Genomic DNA, 20,318 nt, shown 5'->3' on the forward strand with positions numbered 1-20,318 from the left:
GTACAACATTAACAGCATGGTAAATGAAAAATAAGGAATATATACACATACAGTTGTGCTCATAATTATTGGCACCCTTAGTGAATATAATCAATAAATCTGCATTGTTTATCCTTTTGATCTATAATTCATAAATTTAGCAAAAATCAAACCTTTCATTGAAGTAAAACAATTGAAAGTGGGGGGAAAATCACATTTTTCTCCAAAACATGTTAGCCACAATTATTGCCAATCCTAGAATTTTTTATGATCATGAACATGAAATTGTCCAGCCATGACTTCCTGTTCCACAGGAGTATAAAAACAAAGAATATAGTTCTGCAGCAAAAGATTGTTGAGCTTCTCAAAATAGAAAGTGGCTGTAAAAAAACAGCTAAAACATTGAAAATCCCCATTTCCACCATCAGGGCAATAATTAAGAAATTCCAATCAACTAAAGATGTTACAAATCTGCCTGGAAGAGGACGAGTGTCTAAATCGTCCTAATGCAAGAAGAGGAGGAGAGTTTGAGTGGACAAAGACTCTCCAAGGATCACAGCTGGAGAATTGCAGAGATTAGTTGAGTCTTGAGTCTCAGAAAACTAACAAAAGAGAAAGAAAGAAAAAAACCCCAAAAAAACCTACAAAATCTCACCATAAAATAACAATAAATTTAATTAGCTGCTTATCAGTTTGTTTTATTAATGTCTACACCTACCCCAACCCTAAACCTACCCTTACAATAATGCAAAAACAGTAATTAATTGCAAAATCATGTTAAATGCTTTTAGAACTACATTATAATGACCATTAATGTCTGTATTAGTTAGCTTATGTTCAGATACCTGAATTAGCCTGATAGCTTAGTTTATACACTCATTTGAAATGCCCTACAATATAATTATATTTATGATTTTTATAAATATAATTAATTATATAATTATGATTTAAATTGTGTTAAATGTCCAAATATTTCAGTTATAAAAAATATAGTGTTCGATTATTCACTTAACATTAGTTTTTATGCTAATTAACAGTTTTATCAAGTAATATAAATTTTCATTTTGTTTTATTAAGCACTATATAGTAAACTGTACATATTTTACATATATATTGTTCGTATATATATATATATATATATATATATATATATATATATATATATATATATATATATATATAAGCGAGTTCTGAAACTTACAGGATATTTTTATAGTACAATGACCTATTATATATCAAAAGATCATGAGAATTTTAATTTCTCAGTTCAGGACCCCTTTAAAGGCAAATCGCACCTTTTACGGATACCCACAGCAGCACCCCCTATTGACCTAGCGACATATTTACACACAAGAAGCAAACAGTCTGAATTTAAATCTAAAATTAAACAACAGCAATCTCAATTTAAAAACAATATAAAACTAAAATTTAATTATAATGTATTGCCTTGTGTTAAGGAAATTAGTCTGATTAAAGGAATGCAAGAACTGACTAAATTTACTTTTGAATGCAATATACGTCATTTCAGATATGTTTTTGAATGTTTAGAGAACATTTAGGAATAGCGTTTTTATAACTTAATGGGGATAGTAGCAAAATGCTTCTAGAACATGTTTTTGTTAGCTGGGACCACATCAGTCCTTGATAACTAAATTAACTAAACTACAGTACAATTGTTTTCAAAAGTCTCCAAATCATTTAGTTTTTTTAATCAATTTTTTTCCAATATACAATCCAGCTGCTCCAACTAAAAACAGACTGCCTCCAGCGAGTAACACCGCTGGTGCCAAAACCAGCTCCGTTACGCCCAGGACGACGCCTCCTGTCACCATGGCTGCTGCTCCGACTGGTCCAACTCCTAATGCGACCTTATGTAGGGTTTCCTTAACTTTCTCTAAATATACATCTCTTTCTATAATTTTTTTAAACCTCTCATTTGTGTAGTACTTCCATCCATTTCCCTCTGCTATCTTCTCAATCTTCTCCATCAGTTCCGTGACCTGGTTCTCCTTGTCTTCACTGGTAAATGAGTGATATCTGCTACCAAAACTGTCAGTAATCACCTGAAGATCTGCACTGTCTTTGTTTTGCTCATCTAACGATTTCCCCCTCAGCTGATCGGCGTGAGTGAACAGAACAATGGTGTAACATGCAGCATCTTCTCCAATGTTCTCATGAATCCATGTCATTATGTTTGTCTCTTCCTCTTCGAATCTCGAATCCAGTCTGATCACCAGCAGAAACACATGAGGACCAGGAGCAGACTTGATGACAAACTTCTCTATTTCATTCTTAATCTTCTTCTCTGCTGCATCAATCAGTCCTGGAGTGTCGATTATTGTGATGCTCTTTCCATTCACATGTGCTTCTTTTAGCTCACAGGTTTCAGTAGCAGCATTTCTCCTTTCAAAACTTTGGCCTACAATGGTTTCTACTGCACTGGTCTTTCCTGATCCAGTTTTACCCAGCAGCACAATTCTCGGTTTCCCAGACCCTGTCGATCAGAATTTCAAATAAAGCAGAGCAATTACAATCCAGACATTAAAAACAAGTCGACTAAATAGAGTTAATGATTTCGGTACAACAAGTGAAACAGCTAGATTTACACGCAACCTAATAATCCATTACTAATTGGATTGATGGCTAAGTTGAATTGAAAAGCTTTTATGCAAACTCTATTTGAATGAAATTTCAATCAGACTGAAAGGCCTGGCATAAACCTTAAATCAGCCTTCAAGTCATCTCCCACAACAAGTGCAATTCACGCTTTGACTGCTGGATCACTTTTTCACTCTTTACTGTACACTCCAAATACAACTGGGTTGAAAAAAAGGGGGGGAAAAAACAATATGGACTAACCCAACCATGGGTTATTTAGCATGTTGGGTTGTTCATTTAACTCAACATAATGGTTGATTTATGCTAGAGAAGGAATACTAGCTTATTTTTACTTCATACATGGGTTAATATTTCCATATTAACTTAAAAATCTGTAAAATAAACAAAACAAATGTTTATTTTGAATGAATACAGTTCTAAATACAGCATTTTTATAAAGTTTTTATTCATGCATACAATAGTACCTCCATTTAAACTTCTTTAACAAACAATTTAGACATTAACATTTAGGTTTTATTTGTTAACCAATTAGCCTATAAAATGTTAGTGTTCGAAAACTACCAAACTGATTTTGTCCACCGATCTTTGTCCACTGATTTTTTTTTCGATCAAATTCAATTCAATGCATTTATATAAATAGAACTTGAGAATCTGAAATCAGATTGGATTCTTTTGGCTTGACAAAAATCAAGGCTTGTTACCTTGGTGCAGGACTGATCAAGACAAAATTTAATAACATTTTTCAAAGACAAAGAAAGACACAAACACACTTACAGAACTGTGATCTATCTACTATCCTGCTCTGAGCATCCTGGTACATCTCATCAGTGTAGTGCTTTCCTCCATTCACCAGCATCAACTTCTCAATCTTCTCCAGCAGTTCAGTGACCTGATTGCGGTTCTCCATGTCCTCATTATTGAATGAGATAAATCTGTCACCAACGTCATTAACAAGAGCCTGGAGATCTTTACTTTCACTGACATACACATCTAATGGTTTCCCCCTGAGATGATCAGCATGAGTGAACAGAATGATGGTGTAACAAGTAGCTTCTTCTCCAAAGTTCTCCTGAATCCATTTAATTGTGTTTTTCTCCTCCTCTGTGAACCTCACACCCAATCTGATGACCAGCAGAAATGCATGAGGACCAGGAACAGTCATGTAGACACACTTTACTATTTCATCCTTTATTTTCTGTTTTGACATTGTCGTATCAAACAGGCCTGGAGTGTCGATGACTGAGATGATCCGGTCACCCAACTTTACATCTGCTCTCTCACAGGTTCTAGTAACTGACACTGGTGAAACATCCTCCTTAAAATACTTTTGACCCAGGATGGTGTTTCCCGTTGAACTCTTTCCTGATCCAGTTTTACCCACCAGAACAATCCTGAGTTCAGCTGGAATTGCTACTGTGAATCACATTAAACAGAGCATGTGAATGGCATTTAAAAGAAATAAGACTGAGATCTGAAGTTTTCAATCAAGCTGACATTGTTTTTAACATTATAACAGTTAAAGTATGTACTTGTGTTGTGTTCTGTCCTTTTCTGTGTCCTCCCATGAGCCTCTGATTTGTGTAGGCGAGATAGTTTCAGTGACGTCTTTTTAATTTGTCTCGCTGCAGCAGATGGTTTTATTTCTGAAATCAGAATGAATTTAATTTTTAACATACCAGCTTTGCTTAGAAATTTAACTGATCTTAAATGAAACTTTATTCTGATTCTAGCATTACAAATATGACTTTCAGAAGCACACACACACACACACACACACACACACACAGGTTTGTTTTTGTGAATTGTGGGGACATTCCATATAGTCGTAATGGTTTTTATACTGTACAAACCGTATTTTCTATCCCCCTACACCAACCCTACCCCTAAACCTAACCATCACAGGAAACTGTGCACATTCTTACTTTCATTTTTTTAGTTTACTTGTTCAGTTTTGCTCCTTGTGTTCCCTGGTGTTTTGTTAGTATTTATATTATTTTGAATCGTATTTTCATTTAATCTTACTCTACATTTGGATCCAGTTCTCCCTCATGTCTGAGTTTTACCAATGTTACAGAAGGCCTAACCAAAAAATGGATCCAGCAGATTCACTTGTTAGCTTTCGACAGGATTTGAGATTAATCAAAGCCCACACTGAAGTTTTGTGAACTGGCGAGCCAATTTATCCGGAATGACTTTGTGAAGGAATTGTCTGTGGACCGCCGAGACAGGATTGTATCGAGACACAGATCTGGGGAAGGGTATGGACAAATTTCTGCAGCATTGAAGGTCACAATGAGCACAGTGGCCTCCATCATCCATAAATGGAAGAAGTTTGGAACCACCAGGACTCTTCCTAGAGCGGGCCGCCTGGCCAAACTGAGCAATTGGGGGAGAAGGGCCTTAGTCAGGGAGGTGACCAAGAGCCCGATGGTCACTCTGACAGAGCTACAGCATTTCTCTGTGGAGAGAGAAGAACCTTCCAGAAGAACAACCATCTCTGCAGCACTCCACCAATCAGGCCTGTATGGTAAAGTGGCCAGAAGGAAGCCACTCCTCAGTAAAAGGCACATGATAGCCCGCCTGGAGGACTCTCAGACCATGAGAAAAAAATTCTCTGGTCTGATGAAACAAAGATTGAACACTTTAGCAAGCGTCACATCTGGAGGAAACCAGGCTCCGCTCATCACCTGGCCAATACCATCCCTACATTGAAGCATGGTGGTGGCAGCATCATGCTGTAGGGATGTTTTTCAGCGGCAGGAACTGGGAGACTAGTCAGGATCGAGGGAAAGATGAATGCAGCAATGTACAGAGACATGCTTGATGAAAACCTTCTCCAGACCTCAGACTGGGACTAAGTTTCATCTTTCAACAGGACTACGACCCTAAGCACACAGCCAAGATAACAAAGGAGTGGCTATGGGACAACCCTGTGAATGTCCTTGAAAGGCCCAGCCAGAGCCCAGACTTGAACCTGATTGAACATCTCTGGAGAGATCTAAAAATGGCTGTGCACCGACGCTTCCCATCCAACCTGATGGAGCTTGAGAGGTCCTGCAAAGAAGAATGGGAGAAACTGCCCAAAAACAGGTGTGCCAAGCTTGTAGCATCATAATTAAAAACAACTGAGGCTGTAATTGCTGCCAAAGGTGCTTCATTGTATTGAGCAAAGGCTGTGAATACTTATGTACGAATACTTATGTACATGTGATTTTTTTCATCCTTATTTTTAATAAATTTCCAAATATTTTCAAACAGACTTCTTTCACATTGTCATTGAGGGGTATTGTTTGTAGAATTTTGAGGGAAAAAATGAATTTAATCCCTTTTGGAATAAGGCTGTAGCATATCAAAATTTGGAAAAAGTGAAGTGCTGTGAATACTTTCTGGATGCACTGTAGATGTCACCTTAAGACTCTGTCTCTCTCCATACACTGTGGGCTATGTCACTAATCCCACTGTGGCACCCAGCACGCTCTCACTGGAGGAGACATCCAGTTCTCCCTCAAATTCACTCCTCACTAAGGCTCTGAGGAGGAGCAGAAGAAGAGGGAGAAAGTTCCCTAGTCCGGTGGTCACAAGTCTGGTGATCCCAGAGCTTCCAAATCCAGTGGTCCTAACTCCAGTGGTCTCAGTACTTTCAAGTTTGGTGGTCCCGAGTCTGGTGGTCTCAGAGGTCCTTCCACCATCGGCTGCAATTCCTATGATGGCAACAGTCATTTTGTGTGTTTTGGAAGCACACGCTTCCCCTGCTCCTCCGGAGCCGGCAGCGTCCACTACGGCTCCTCCTGAGACAGTGGTGACTGATAAAGTTCCTCCCAAAGCGCTGACAAATGCAACAGCTCCTGCCGAGATAGCAGCATCCACTACAGCTCAAACTGAGGCAGCATCCCTTCTTGAGACCTCTGCCTGCCCTGTTACAGCCAAGGAGGTCATCTCTTAACTCTGTCTGTCCCGTCTCAAGCCAAGGAGGGCTTTTTGATCTCCCTGACCTCCCTGTTATGGCCATTAAGGCGGTCAATAAACTCTCTGTGCTCTCCGTTTCAGTTCCACCAGCTCTTGGTGGTCTTCTGATCCTCCTGCTCTGCCTTGATGGTCTCCTACACCTTCTGCTCTGCCTTGGTGGTTTCCTGCTCTGTCTACTATGCTTTGGCCCCTTGCTCTGTATCCACAAAGGAGGGGACGTTCTTGTGATCTTGCGCAATGTTCCCTAAATGTTCTCTAAAGATGACAAATATTCCGACCCTTTATAGAACATTAGGGATGTTCCTAAAACGTCTTCTTTTGGTATTGAAAGTGCTGCAGTTCAAGGTTCCTTATATGACTTTAGGGGCACGTTCCATTTTGGTTATTTTATGGTCGCATAAGAACATTACAAAGAGGACATTTGGGATGTTAACAGAATGTTCCTACATGGTCCTCGGTTAGTCATATAGTAACGTTCCTGATATGACTTTAGGGGGACATACCATATTGGTTATTCTACGGTCACATAGCAACATTACAAAGAGGACATTTTGGAAGTTAACAGAACATTTCCATATGGTCCCCTGTTAGTTATATGTCATTTCAGGACAGCATTTAAAAATGAAACTGTTTTTGTTTACCAACTCCAATTATTACTGGAAAAGCTAGTTTGAAAGCTACTGTTATGCAACTGAAAAAAAAAAATAGTTACCTAGGAGAGAGCACTGCACTACAGCAAGTTATAACAAGTTTTCCACGCAATGAAAATTTGATGGTTTATTTGTAATTGTGCAAGTTAATTTAATCATAAAATTTCACAGTAAATTAATTAAAAATATATTTCTTAGTGACTGTTTAAAATAAGGCAACTACTGCTGAAAATACATTTCAGAAATTAAACCAACTATGGGTAAAAAGACTCTTTCACAACCAAACACATGCATACATGTATGCCACTGAAGTGAAGTGAATGAATGAGTCTTACCTGCCAAATTAATGCCATCTTCTTTTGAAATTAGAGGTACTGCGAGGAAACAAATGTGATATGTTTTTAAAGATATTGTAGAATAAATGTATTTATAGATTATTTCTAGGTTTTTCAATCTTTAATACTTATGCTCATACTAGTAGATGTACTCACCTCTTTCGCTCATTTTGTTTCTGTTTGGTTCTGAATTCTTAACAGAAAGCTGTGAATAAATCACTTGTTTCTATTATTTTTAAGCATGCAGGGTTTGTTAAACTGTAAAACAAAGTGTCACTCAAACTGAAGTGAAAACTTTATATGGCACAAGTGCACGTCACACAGGCAGTTTAACCAATCAAAACATGAGCAAGAAAAAAAAAGAAGTAATTCCAGTTGTTTATCTACTACTGACGTATGTTGTATTTCTCTCTGTGATATGAGAGATGAAATGGACCTACTTACATATAACATTTGAAATAGTACAAATGATATACTGACAGCAATGAAGGCTGATATTACGGGAGTGACAATCGCATTCTATAACCGAACTCACACCTGTAAATTTTCAGGACTATTCGCACTGTGGGAACGGAACCGTACTGGACAACTAGTTGTCTGTCACGTCATACAAAGCAAGAGAGCCGGTGTTTTGTGTACAGCGACAGAGATATGAGCTGTGCGTCATCTTAAGGTGTTAGATCCAGTCACTGTTCTCCACCTGAGCGTAGGGCTGGGCGATATATCGCATGCGATTCTCACGCGCATTTCGTCAGTAAAGCCGGTTCCCTGATTACCTCTAAATCGCCATCACCTGCTTTAAAATGGAGCGCCTTTTAATAGACAGAGCCGTAGTTCACTGATAAGCCACGCAAAATCGGGCTCATTATCGAAGTCGATTCATCTTCGATACTGAACGCGATTTTGCGTGGCTTCTCCGTGAACTACGGCTTTGTCTATTAAAAGGCGCTCCATTTTAAAGCAGGTGATGGCGATTTAGAGGTAATCAGGGAACCGGCTTTACTGACGAAATGCGCGTGAGAATCGCATGCGATATATCGCCCAGCCCTACCTGAGCGGCTCACATCAGTTTTGTGTTTCTTTTCCAAATTCAAAAGCCGTTTCATACGCGAGACGTCGCAAAGGACGTGACACGTATAGACTATATATAGGCTATATATATTCTTATAGGCTATAGCGCGTGTTTACCTGCTGCTTTTGGTTGCTCATGTTTTGATGGATGAACTCGCGGTTCAATTAGTCTCTGGTCACGTCAACAGTGATAATACTTTTCATTTTTTTGGACGTCAACATCTTTAATATTACGTTGTTCACTGTTGTCATGGTTTCTAGTAAGAAAATATGGGTTTGACTCTCATTGCACGTTCATACAGACAGTGTTCCAGAAGCTTCTGTAAGTAAATGCAGTTGTCAATCCCAAAAACTGACAGTGTGAACGTGGCCTATGATGATTCTGGAGCAGTTTGTTCTTTGGCGTGTTTCTTCTGATGGGCCTGAAAACCCCCTAAATAAGTGAATCTCTCGCCGCAGATGGAGCAGCGGTAAGGTTTCTCTCCTGTATGAACTCGCTTATGAGTCTTCAGCACATCTAATCGAGCAAAAGTCTTGTCACACTGAGAACACTTGAACGGTCTTTCTCCTGTATGAATCCTCTTGTGCTTTTTTAAGGTATCATATTTACTGAAACTCTTCCCACAAACGCTGCAGTGATACGGTCTTTCTCCAGTGTGAATCCTCTGATGGGCACCGAATTGACCCTGATCGGAAAAGCTCTTCCCGCAGTAGGAGCACAGGAACGGTTTCTCTCCAGTGTGAATCCTCTCATGACAAATCAAATTAGATTTTTGACAGAATCGTTTATCACAGTATGAACACTGATACTGTTTCTCCACAGAGTGTATTTTCTGGTGTGACTTTAGAGCAAATAACTGCATAAAGGTTTTCCCACATTCACTGCACTGGTACGGCCTCTCATTGGTGTGAACACGCACATGTTTCTTCAGATTGGATGCATACATGAATCTTCTCTCGCAGTGAGGGCACTTGTACGGCCTTTCACCCGTGTGAGTTCGCTTGTGAGCATCAAGACTCCCTTTGGTGGTATAATTCTTGTCACATTCGCTGCAGTGGAAAGGCTTTTCGCCAGTGTGTGACTTCATGTGAACTCTCATATTAGAAGGAGTGGTGAAGAAATCCTTCCCGCACTGTTCGCAGTGAAACTCCTTCTTCACGTTGTGCTCTTTTGAATGACGTCTCCTCTCTTCTAAGGTAGGAAAGCTGATGTCGCATATCTTGCAGGTGAAATCTTTCTGTTCTGTGTGTTTTCTCTCATGACTCACTAAATTACGCTGTGAACTCAATGTTTTCCCACAGGTGGAGCAGGAAAATCTCTTGACCTTAAGCTGATCTTTTGATGTTGAAACCGTTTCTTCATCAGAAGATGAAACACTGTTGTCATCTGAAAAGAACAAAACATTAATAGAAAGTCTAACATTAAATTGTACTCAGAGTTCGGCTACATCCACATCTAAAAGAAACAAACCTGCAGGAATAAACTCTTCATCCTCCTCCTCCTCGTGTCTCTGTTGTTGTTCCTCTGCTGTGGTTTCTTCTCCTCTGCTCTCTATCAGGTTCCTGCAGTCCACCAGTTTGACGGAGCACATCTTCAGCGGCGTCTGCAGCATCTGCTGTTCTCCAGCGTTACAGTCAGAGGTTTGATCAGCGGATCCATGATCCTGAGCGTCAGTATAACACAGTAAAGTGAGGCTGAGCTCTGAGTCCTGTGTGTCTCTGGATCTCCAGACTGAATCCTGAGCTTCTGTCCCGTCAGTCACACACACTGAAACCTTCTCCAGATCCTGACAAACACAAATAAACAACCTGTTGATATTAGCCTCATTACTCAGCAGTTATCTCTAGTGGTTATATTGGTGATTAGATTAGCATATTTTGCTGCTGGTTTAATTTGAGATGTGCAGAAGAAGTGAGAAGCTAACAAAACTTTGGTTTGATTGAGCTGAAGGATGAAATGAGCCGCTCAAACCTCTCTGTTGGGTTTGTCTCCTCTTTCTCTCAGCTTTGCCTCCAGTGACGCCACCTCTTTCTTCAGCTGACAGATTTCACTGATGAAATCCTCAATATCCAGCATGGACAGATCAGTTCCTACTGATTTACAGCAGATCACGTCCATCTGCGCTTTCATGCTCAACATCTGAACACAAACACATCATCATTACTAAAAGACGCATTTATAATTGACTCAAAAGATTATTTGAATAAAAATGGATTCACCTTAATTTTACTCTATTTTCTTCAAATCACATACCCCATTATGTCATCTCCAGGATGGTCTTTTTTTTATAATTTAACAATAATTAATATATATACACAATACATTAATAGAAAAAAAAAAAAAACAGTGCTTTATCTATAAATGCTGAACTGTTTGGCTGAGGTAAGAGTGTTTAAATTTTAACTGTTTTGAGAGCAGTTACATTACTTGGAGAAATGAGGCAAATCAATTGAGAAAAACTGTAAAAAAAAGTTTCCTCAGACACGAAGTGCCCAAAATAAACAGTGTTATAAACACGACTTCTGCTTTCCAGAAGAAATAGCGACTATACTGTAATAATAAATAAAAATATCACCTTCATTTAAGACATTTACCTTCAGCTGCTGGATTTCTCAGATTTCTGCTCGTTTCTCCTTAAACTGTGAATCATTTAAACTGAGAAACGAGAAAGCATCAGACAGTCATAAAAACATCAAGCTCATAATGATGTAAAACATGTTAAACACGCACGAGCTGAATATATTTACCAACAGAACCAAACACTTTCGCGCGCTGCTCGCAGTTTCACACAGCAACAAATGACGCATTTCCGCCTCCTGCTGGACTGGAGCGAATATTTTAGGCTGCGTCCTGCAGAGGTCGCATTTGTCGCGTGATTGAGGCTGCTTATTTTTTTTTCTATTCAACTCTAATAATGATTTATATCTTACGAAAGTTTCTGAATATCAACCAATGTCCCGTTTAAAGATTTTAACTCTGTTATTAAGGCTGGACTTATACTAAGCTTCCCTTAACCATGTCATGATCTACACAACTATCACAACTATATTTGGGAGGTAAACGCTTTAAAGAAAGTAATTATCAACTCATTCTCGAAACTCAATTACTCAAAAAAGAATATTTTGGTGTTCTATAATAGTTAACAATCAGTGGAGGAAATCATACTTCATATATATATATATATACACTTGTAATGCACTTCTGTCCAAATGCGGTGATGCAGATGATATATCCACCTTCTGAAAGAAATTTGTCATTTATTTTTGATCATTCACACTGTGCTTCTATTGTTTTTCTAAAGTTAATATGAACTTTAATTTACACATTAAGGATGTTGTTTGTCTCTTTGGAAACCAAAACATCTTTACAATCTACTGTTAACTTTCTTATCTTTGTGGCAAAATTTTATTTTCACAAAGGTTTAAGAAAATACACTCTTACTGATTTCATATATGAAGTAGAAGATTTAATCAAATCACTAAGAATAACTGATAATATAAAATGTTCTCTTTTGACGAAATATGATGAGATGTACTGTGATTGATACCTGTTCTGGGGCTTTTTTTCTTCATTTCTTTCTTCCTGTTTTTGTCCTGTGAGAATGTTGCACTGTGCAAGAATGACTGAACTTGTTTAATATGTACTTTTGCTGGAAATTATCTAGATTTCTAAAAGATGTGTGTTTGCACTATTGTAATTGTTCTTAAAATATTTAAATATGTATATTTGTAAGTTTAACATTGTGTTTTGATGTTTAATATAAATTTCTCACCTGTTTCTGCTATAAATTTACAGTTAAAGTTGTTTTGAAAACTTCTTATCCCAAAATTTTTTTAAATATTGTCAAGAACAAAAAGTGTTACAAAAGCGTTCTCCAAAAATTTGAAATTAATCAATCAAAACATTTTATAATGATCAGATAAATGCAATTTTATTAAGCTAGGGTTAAGTGTAGCATCAAAAGTAAAAAAAAAAAAAGAGTTTGTTCCTGTCACGGGTTGTGAAGGTGATACTAAACACACAAAGAAGATGAAGACGGTGATGAAGGTTAACAGGCTTTAATGTTCCAAAAGGTAAATCCAACGATAATCCACCCCAGTGCATACAGTCAGACGAATACAGAGGCGATCCACACTCCAATCCAGAAGGGGGCGCTGTTTGTAAAAACCGCCACAACAGAAAAAAAGCATAGAAGAACAACAGATGATCTAGATATATATGTAATCTATTAACCAGTTTAAACCGCGGAAAGACATCAATAAAATAGCTTGAGAATAATATCTCACCTAGCATTACATTTACCTCAGGCAAGTCATTCAGTGTCCACAGCATGTTCGTTGAGGAGCATTTCACTCAATATATGCACTATATTATAACTGAATTTAATAGTTTGGGCTCTTTTTTGTTAATTGTGTTGGGGATTTTACAGTTAAGACCCAAAAAACATATGATGAATGAAGACCTGGAGTCAGTTTACAAAAATAAAGAAAATATTACTGAAGAGCAGTTTGCAGTTTCATCAGCAGAAGTCAGCTCGTAATCCGCCATGTGTACATTCACATTTCCACAACAGTTACTCTACCAGAGGTCACTAACTACTTTATTACTTCAGGTTGAATGATTCTGATTGGTTAATAATAAAATAAACTTAGAAAATGTCCACACATGGACTGATAGGCACAAGCACATCTCCTGAGGACACCAACAGATTTCAGTATTTGACCTATAAATCTCTGTGTAAAAACAAATAATGATGCTGCCATCTTTCTAAAGTCATTTTTACACCCCTGTAAACAGGGCTTGACATTAACACCCGCCAACCCGCCAAATGCGGGTAGATTTCAGCTGTGGCGGGTAAGACAGCCAGTCCCACTAGCCACTTTGGCGGGTTGAATATAATTTCAGCCTACAGCCAAATGAAAAGTAGCCAAGCTCGTCGTATCACAAAATTACAATTCAGTCACAATTCTTTATCGATTAACTTGCGGTTAGTGAAGGTGGGATAGGCGGAATCGCGCTGAATGACACAACAGAAGCGCTCGCGTGCGCGCTCTCTCTGTCGCGCGCGATTCAGTTCTCCTTGCGCCTGAATACACGCACACACAGATGTCAAAATGCATTGTGTGGAGCATCTCGCGTGAATACAGTCGGCTATGGCTTACGGCTAAGTGGACGTAAACAGGTGGGTAAAAACTGGATATGTGTCAGTATATGACGTCCATGCATTCAGCAGCCCCCAAATAAATACCTGTCTGTCATTAATGTTAATCAAACATCAAAAAATGTTAAATACATGTATACATGTATGCTAAATAAACATATGTATCTGAAAAAATATATATATATTTTTTAAATTACTATTTGTAATTTGCTTCTTTGTTCTTTTTATATAGCCTAACAAAAATAACTGTACCTGATATATACAATGTATAGTCTTGATTTGGGTGGTCAATCTGCATTTGTAAGTTTGAAAGGGTTTTAAATCTTGTAAATCAAGTAAAATGACTCAAAATCAAGTAATTTAAGCATGCCAGAGTCAACTTTAATCATATAAAATGTAATTTCCCAACAGCAAAATTGTGGCCAGTGAAAATGCTGAGTGGCTAGTAACTTTGGAAAACCACTAGCCACATTGGCTGGTGAGCAAAAAAGTTAATGTCAAGCCCTGCCTGTAAATTGGCCCCAAATCTCAGGTGAAAATTGTCATTGTGACCCCCCTTTACAAAATAGCGGATTAGTCAATAAATATACAGCTGTGACATTTAATATTTTGGCTTTCATCTTAATTTATGTTTGTCTTTCTACAGAAAAATATGAACAAAATCAAAAATTTGAAGTTTTCTTAAATTTTGTGGATTTGACATGGAATGACCCAGGTGGATTTTGAAATGTTTTAACTAATCGAAGGCAGTCATTTTTAATTATAAATGATTATTTTGGTAATAAAGTAATCAGTCGATATTTTGATGATTAATCAGATATTTTTTGTAGTAATGAAAATATATCTAAGTGAAAGTGACCTAAGCCTTTGACTTAAAGGATTAATTCACTTTCAAATATCTAGCTTCCGCCAAAACACCTTCCATATTCAAGTTTACAATGCCATAGTTACATTGTAATTAGTGAAATAAGTACTGAGTACTATTAACTGCATGTAGTTACAGTTAGAGTTAGGTTTAGTTACTTGTAATTATGCATAATTTACTGTTATTACTATAGTAAGTACATGTAGTAACGTGTAACTGTGGCACTGTAAAATAAAGGGTAACCGGAAGTGCAAAACCCTTGCAGCTCAAAAAGTTTGCGGTACATCCTACACCTTCCCTATTCAACTTACAGAAAAAGCTTAACTGACGTGACTTTCTTCGTAATTTGAATACTGAAGGCGGTTTGGAGGAAGCTACATATTTTATTTCATACCTTTTAAAAATATGTATTTTTACACAAATGCTTCACTTCAGAAGACCTTTATTATCCCACCAGAGCCGCGTGGATTACGTTTATGATGGATTGATGTACTTTCTCGTTGGTATCGCTTACTGCCATTATAAAGCTTGGATGCGTCAACAATAATTGACTCAAATAATTATCAATAGCATATGGTTTTATTGAAAAACACACAATGTAATATACATAATATAAACAATCGACTTATGTATATTAGGGCACCAAAAGACACTAAGATGATTCTGGAGCAGTTTGTTCTTCAGCGTGTTTCTTCTGGTGGGTCCGAAATCTACCTAAATAAGCGAATCTCTCGCCACAGATGGAGCAGCGGTAAGGTTTCTCTCCTGTATGAATCCTCTGGTGCTTTTTTAAGGCACTAAGTACACTGAATCTCTTCCCACAATCACTGCAGTGATACGGTCTTTCTCCAGTGTGAACTCTCTGATGATATCCAAATTCACCCGGCTTAGCAAAGCTCTTCCCGCAGTAGGAGCACAGGTACGGTTTCTCTCCAGTGTGAATCCTCTCATGATAAATCAAATAAGATTTGTGACGGAATCGTTTCTCACAGTACGAACACTGATACTGTTTTTCAGAGTGCATTTTTTGGTGTGACTTCAGAGAAGTTGAGTTTGAAAAGGTTTTCCCACATTCGCTGCACTGGTACGGCCTCTCGTCGGTGTGAACACGTGAATGGGCCTTCAGAGAGACCAAGTATGTGAATCTCTTCTCGCAGTGAGGGCACTTGTACGGCCTTTCGCCCGTGTGTGTTCGCTTGTGAACAACAAGGTGATGTTTGGTACTGAAATACTTGTTGCACCCGCCACAGTGGAAAGTCTTTGTGTGTCTCCTTATGTGAGCTTTCATATTATAAAGAGTGATGAAAAACACCTTCCCGCACTGTTCGCAGCGAAACTCCTTCTTAACGTTGTGCTCTTTTGTATGACATCTCTTCTCTTCTAAGGTAGGAAAGCTGATGTCGCAAATCATGCAGGTTAAATCTCTCTCTTCCATGTGGTTTCTCTCATGTCTCGCTAAATGTCCTTGTATTCTGAATGTTTTCCCACAGGTGGAGCAGGAAAAACTCTTGACCTTCAGCTGATCTTTTGATGTTGTTTCTTCATCTCCATCAGAAGATGAACCACTGTTATCATCTGAAAGAAACACAATTTTAACAAAAAGTCTAACATTAAAATGTATTCAGATGTGTTCATACTAATCCGCAGGTTCCCGTGCCATTCTTCTCCCAAGATTATTAGCAAATTATGAATCCAGGTCACAGTCATAATCAACATATGGTTTAAAAGGCAACTGCCATCATTTTTTGCCGCAGGACAGACATTGTGAATAAATATTCTGTTGACTTTGCAGGAATGTTATATGAAGATTGTACAAAGTAAACATTTCCCTCAGTCTTCTTCCTTTGGCTAAGATCTTTCGTAAGCATCAGATTTTATATCATTTTTATGCAGGCGACAGCATAACTTTCTACGATTAAATGACTAAGATGGAAGTGTTGGTTTTTTGGACAGTGTGAAGGAGCTGACATCCTCTCAAAATCCTTTAGTCCTGTGACTAACTCGTGGGTACTCATCAAATACTCAAATTTGAAAAACAAAATGAATTCAGTTGTAAAAAATCTGCATTTTTTTTTTAGCTCAGGCTGATTTCTAAAATAAAATCTTCTGTTCCTCATAAGGATTGGAAAACTGTGATTCATGCATTTAATCCAATAAGACTGGACTACTGCAACTCATTGCATTTAGGGATTGTTCAACAGGTCCAAAATGCTGCAGCCAGACTTTTAACAAGAACTAGAAAGAGGGAAATTATCACTCCTCTTCTGATTAGTTTGCATTGGCTTCCTATTGAGTTTAGGATTCAGTTTAAGGTATTAGTGTTTGTGTACAAGTCCCCTGGCTCTGTAATTAATTAATTTATATAACACATTTAATAAACTAAACTAAACAGTCTGGTGTGCGGCACTGTGATATTTTACTCTTGTGCAGCTTGTGTTTTCTGCGACTTGCAGAAAATGTTGCTCCATACAAAAACATGCATCTGCACATGCTTTCTTTAATATTATTACAATAATAATAATAATTATTATTATTATTAATCACAAGATATGACTGTATATTGTGAATAATCTTAATATGATTTTTGGCCAAATCATGCAGCCCTAAAAACAAGCAAACCTGGATCTTTTTTGTTTTTTAATTGCAATGAATTTTTTTTAGCATAAATACGGTAATTAAAAAATATATATGCATTTTTTCCCCAGCAAATCATTCAGCCTTACTATCATTTGCCACTATGTTCCCAAATACCTCAGATGATCTGCTGTCAAACCTGATCAGGATCATCAGAGACCATCAGCCAATATAAATCTGATCCTACAGAGTTTCTGAATGACCAATTAATCACATTCAAGTGACATGAAAAACAACAAAAGATCACGAAAGGAAGAAACACACCTGCAGGAGTAAACTCCTCCTTGTCATCATTCCCATCTTCCTCCTTGTCATCATTCCCATCATCCTCATTATTTCCTTCATCCTTCTCCTCCTCATGGCTCTGTTGTTGTTCCTGCGCTGTGGTTTCGTTTCCTTTGCCGTTACAGTCAGAGGTTTGATCAGCGGATCCATGATCCTGAGCGTCAGTATAACACAGTAAAGTGAGGCTGAGCTCTGAGTCCTGTGTGTCTCTGGATCTCTGATTTCTGACGCTCCAGAATGAATCCTGACAGTGCAAAACAAAAGATATATTAGCTGGCTCTGACACTGGGTTCAAACTTAATTCGTTAAAATACAAACTGACAAGATGATTCTGAAGAATCATATTCAGACCTCTCTGTTGGGTTTGTCTCCTCTTTCTCTCAGCTTTGCCTCCAGTGACGCCACCTCTTTCTTCAGCTGACAGATTTCACTGATGAAATCCTCAATATCCAGCATGGACAGATCAGTTCCTACTGATTTACAGCAGATCACATCCATCTGCGCTTTCATGCTCAACATCTGAACACAAACACATCATCATTACTAAAAGATGCATTGATAATATACTCAAAAGATTAAAGAAGTTAAAAAATTAGGTGATTATTTAATTTTTCAAACAATAGTTTACCCTAATCTGATCTCATATTTCATCTCAAGGATCATTTTCACACAAATATATAATGAAATTATGTTTATTACAACATTTCATAATAAGCCATCATAGGTGTATATGACTTTCTTCTTTCTGATGAACACAATCGGAGAAATATTAATAAATATCTTAAAGCGCCCAAGCTTGATAATGGCAGTGAGCGCTGCGGGACCAACAAGTATGAAGCTGAAGAAAGTGTCTCCATCCATCATTAACGTGCTCCACACGGCTCAGGGAGTTAATAAAGCCCGTCTGAAGTGAAGCAATGCTTTTTTCATGTTTTTATACTGAACAACTATAGAAAAATATTTAAACATTTATTAAAGATAATATCCAGCAAGATATATCTGTAACTTTCAAAGACATTATTTTTTAGATACTTAAATTTAAAAATTTTAAAAATTTAAAGACCTGTAAGACCTTCATTAATCTTCGGAATACAAATTAAGATATTTTTGACGAAATCCGATGGCTCAGTGAGGCCTGCATAGCCAGCAATGACATTTCACTTCGGTAAAGTTGGTTTTATATTCGCACATTCGGACTTCTGATAAATTCAGACTTACCAATAAATGTGCAATAAATTAATGTTTGCGAATTTTAAGCAGCAACATGATATTGACAACCAACAATTGTCAACTTACAACATTTTTCACAGTCGATCAAAATAGGCAAGTATTGTTTTAATGGCATATTTACTTGTGAATGTCCACTGAATGTCCACTGTAGTGTGATTAACAAGGCTATTGAATACGGATGTCCGAATGTGCGAATATAAAACCAACTTTACCAAAGTTGACATTTCCTCTCTCAAGATCCATTAATGTACTAAAAACATATTTAAATCAGTTCATGTGAGTACAATGATTCAATAGAATATTTTTGGTGTGCCAAAAAAAAACAAAATAATGACTTCAAAACACTGCTTCATGAAGCTTCGGAGCGTTATGAATCAGCGTGTCGAATCATGATTCGGATCGCGTGTCAAACTGCTGAAATCAGTGTGTCGAAACGGTGCCAAAGTCACGTGATTTCAGCAGTTTGACACGCGATCCGAATCATGATTCGACACGCTGATTCATAACGCTCTGAAGCTTCCTGAAGCAGTGTTTTGAAATCGGCCATCACTATATAAGTCGTTATTTTGTTTTTTTGCCGCACTAAAAATGTTCTCGTGGCTTTATAATATTAATATTGAACCACTGTTCTCACATGAACTGATTTAAATATGTTTTTAGTACATTAATGGATCTTGAGAGAGGAAATGTCATTGCTGGCTATGCAGGCCTCACTGAGCCATCGGATTTCAACAGAAATGTAAATTCAGCTTCAGAAGATCTTTATTAACCCCCGGAGCCGTGTGGAGTACGTTTATGATCGATAGAGGCACTTTCTTCAGCTCATACTCGTTGGTATGACACTGGATGCGTCAGGATATTTATTAATATATCTACGATTGTGTTCGTCAGAAAGAAGTCAGGATGGCTTGAAGGCGAGTAAAGCTTGGGCTAATTTTCATTTGAAAGTGAACTAACACATGATCGCATTATCCCTGGATAACATGTGATTCACTAAACATTCCTGTTGTTTACATTATATGCACTTACCAACAAACTGCCAACAAAAACATTTGATGCAGTTTTACTCACATTTGATGCAGTTTTACTCACGTCCTGCGGTTCCGACCCATGACCGGGATGTTTTATCGATGGGACCGCTCCATCTTTTAGTCTTAAACGATCAGCAAATCCAGCGTCGAACTGAGCCTTGTTCGTAAAACATTCGTCACTGAAATGCCGGGAACAAACAAACAAACTTCCACAACTCCGCTGCTGCCCCGGGAAAACAAACTGCATCCACTGCTCCCTTAACGCTGGGTCCTTTGGGAAGCTGAACAAGGTAATCTTTCCCTTACATCCAAAAACACACCTCTTTGGTGACATTGCTGAATTCGCGTTTTAACAAACCAAACAACTGTTTCTCGAGACAAGTACAGCCAGAGCTGCAGACTTCCCAACATGAATGAAGCACGGTGATGGGCGTGCTCGTGTGCGCGCGCTCTTCCGGGAGAAGTGCCCATACAAGGAATTCCGCCCTTCA

General features: G+C 37.9%; 3 protein-coding genes across 6 annotated transcripts; all 3 read right to left on the reverse strand.

Annotated features, from left to right (window-relative positions):
* Positions 1 to 1,672: 1,672 nt before the first annotated feature.
* si:dkey-1c7.3 (immune-associated nucleotide-binding protein 9) lies at positions 1,673 to 8,313 on the reverse strand. Of its 2 annotated transcripts, none has more exons than XM_048195106.1 (5): positions 7,706 to 8,313; positions 7,550 to 7,588; positions 4,128 to 4,241; positions 3,373 to 4,008; positions 1,673 to 2,473 (listed from the first exon to the last, which is right to left on the reverse strand). In XM_048195106.1, exons 1-5 carry the CDS (start codon positions 7,716 to 7,718, stop codon positions 1,674 to 1,676), a joined length of 1,602 nt encoding a protein of 533 aa, XP_048051063.1. In that variant the 5' UTR covers positions 7,719 to 8,313; the 3' UTR covers position 1,673. The 2 variants fall into 2 exon arrangements, with proteins under 2 accessions (XP_048051063.1, XP_048051062.1); XM_048195105.1 differs by having other exon boundaries at positions 3,373 to 4,011.
* Positions 8,314 to 8,570: 257 nt separating this feature from the next.
* LOC125271130 (zinc finger protein 501-like) lies at positions 8,571 to 11,433 on the reverse strand. 2 transcript variants are annotated; one of them, XM_048195113.1, is made up of 5 exons: positions 11,369 to 11,433; positions 11,216 to 11,276; positions 10,593 to 10,760; positions 10,092 to 10,407; positions 8,571 to 10,007 (listed from the first exon to the last, which is right to left on the reverse strand). In XM_048195113.1, the coding sequence occupies exons 3-5, from the start codon at positions 10,758 to 10,760 to the stop codon at positions 8,992 to 8,994; spliced, it is 1,500 nt and encodes a 499-aa protein (XP_048051070.1). In that variant the 5' UTR covers positions 11,216 to 11,276; positions 11,369 to 11,433; the 3' UTR covers positions 8,571 to 8,991. The 2 variants fall into 2 exon arrangements, with proteins under 2 accessions (XP_048051070.1, XP_048051069.1); XM_048195112.1 differs by lacking the exon at positions 11,369 to 11,433 and having other exon boundaries at positions 11,216 to 11,356.
* A 3,774-nt stretch (positions 11,434 to 15,207) lies between these two features.
* Positions 15,208 to 20,275, reverse strand: LOC125271116 (zinc finger protein 883-like). 2 transcript variants are annotated; one of them, XM_048195097.1, is made up of 4 exons: positions 19,889 to 20,275; positions 17,918 to 18,085; positions 17,546 to 17,810; positions 15,208 to 16,222 (listed from the first exon to the last, which is right to left on the reverse strand). In XM_048195097.1, the coding sequence occupies exons 1-4, from the start codon at positions 20,159 to 20,161 to the stop codon at positions 15,300 to 15,302; spliced, it is 1,629 nt and encodes a 542-aa protein (XP_048051054.1). In that variant the 5' UTR covers positions 20,162 to 20,275; the 3' UTR covers positions 15,208 to 15,299. The 2 variants fall into 2 exon arrangements, with proteins under 2 accessions (XP_048051054.1, XP_048051053.1); XM_048195096.1 differs by having other exon boundaries at positions 19,868 to 20,274.
* Positions 20,276 to 20,318: the final 43 nt, after the last annotated feature.

The sequence above is a fragment of the Megalobrama amblycephala genome, linkage group LG7 (assembly GCF_018812025.1).
Source record: "Megalobrama amblycephala isolate DHTTF-2021 linkage group LG7, ASM1881202v1, whole genome shotgun sequence".
In the NCBI taxonomy this organism is placed as follows: Eukaryota; Metazoa; Chordata; class Actinopteri; order Cypriniformes; family Xenocyprididae; genus Megalobrama; species Megalobrama amblycephala.

Bases quoted from the DNA above. Each gene is read 5' to 3' on its own strand.
- si:dkey-1c7.3 (XM_048195105.1), bottom strand. The intron at 4,012-4,127 runs GTACATACTTTA...TGTGATTCACAG, and splicing joins AAGGACAGAACACAACACAA to TAGCAATTCCAGCTGAACTC. The intron at 2,474-3,372 runs GTAAGTGTGTTT...TCTGATCGACAG, and splicing joins AGTAGATAGATCACAGTTCT to GGTCTGGGAAACCGAGAATT.
- LOC125271130 (XM_048195113.1), bottom strand. From the start codon at position 10,760: ATGTTGAGCATGAAAGCGCAGATGGACGTGATCTGCTGTAAATCAGTA. The intron at 10,408-10,592 runs GTTTGAGCGGCT...TGTGTTTGTCAG, and splicing joins GAGACAAACCCAACAGAGAG to GATCTGGAGAAGGTTTCAGT. The intron at 10,008-10,091 runs GTTTGTTTCTTT...TGTTCTTTTCAG, and splicing joins TGAAGAGTTTATTCCTGCAG to ATGACAACAGTGTTTCATCT.
- LOC125271116 (XM_048195096.1), bottom strand. From the start codon at position 20,161: ATGTCACCAAAGAGGTGTGTTTTTGGATGTAAGGGAAAGATTACCTTG. The intron at 17,811-17,917 runs GTCTGAATATGA...TTGCACTGTCAG, and splicing joins GAGACAAACCCAACAGAGAG to GATTCATTCTGGAGCGTCAG. The intron at 16,223-17,545 runs GTGTGTTTCTTC...TGTTTCTTTCAG, and splicing joins GGAGGAGTTTACTCCTGCAG to ATGATAACAGTGGTTCATCT.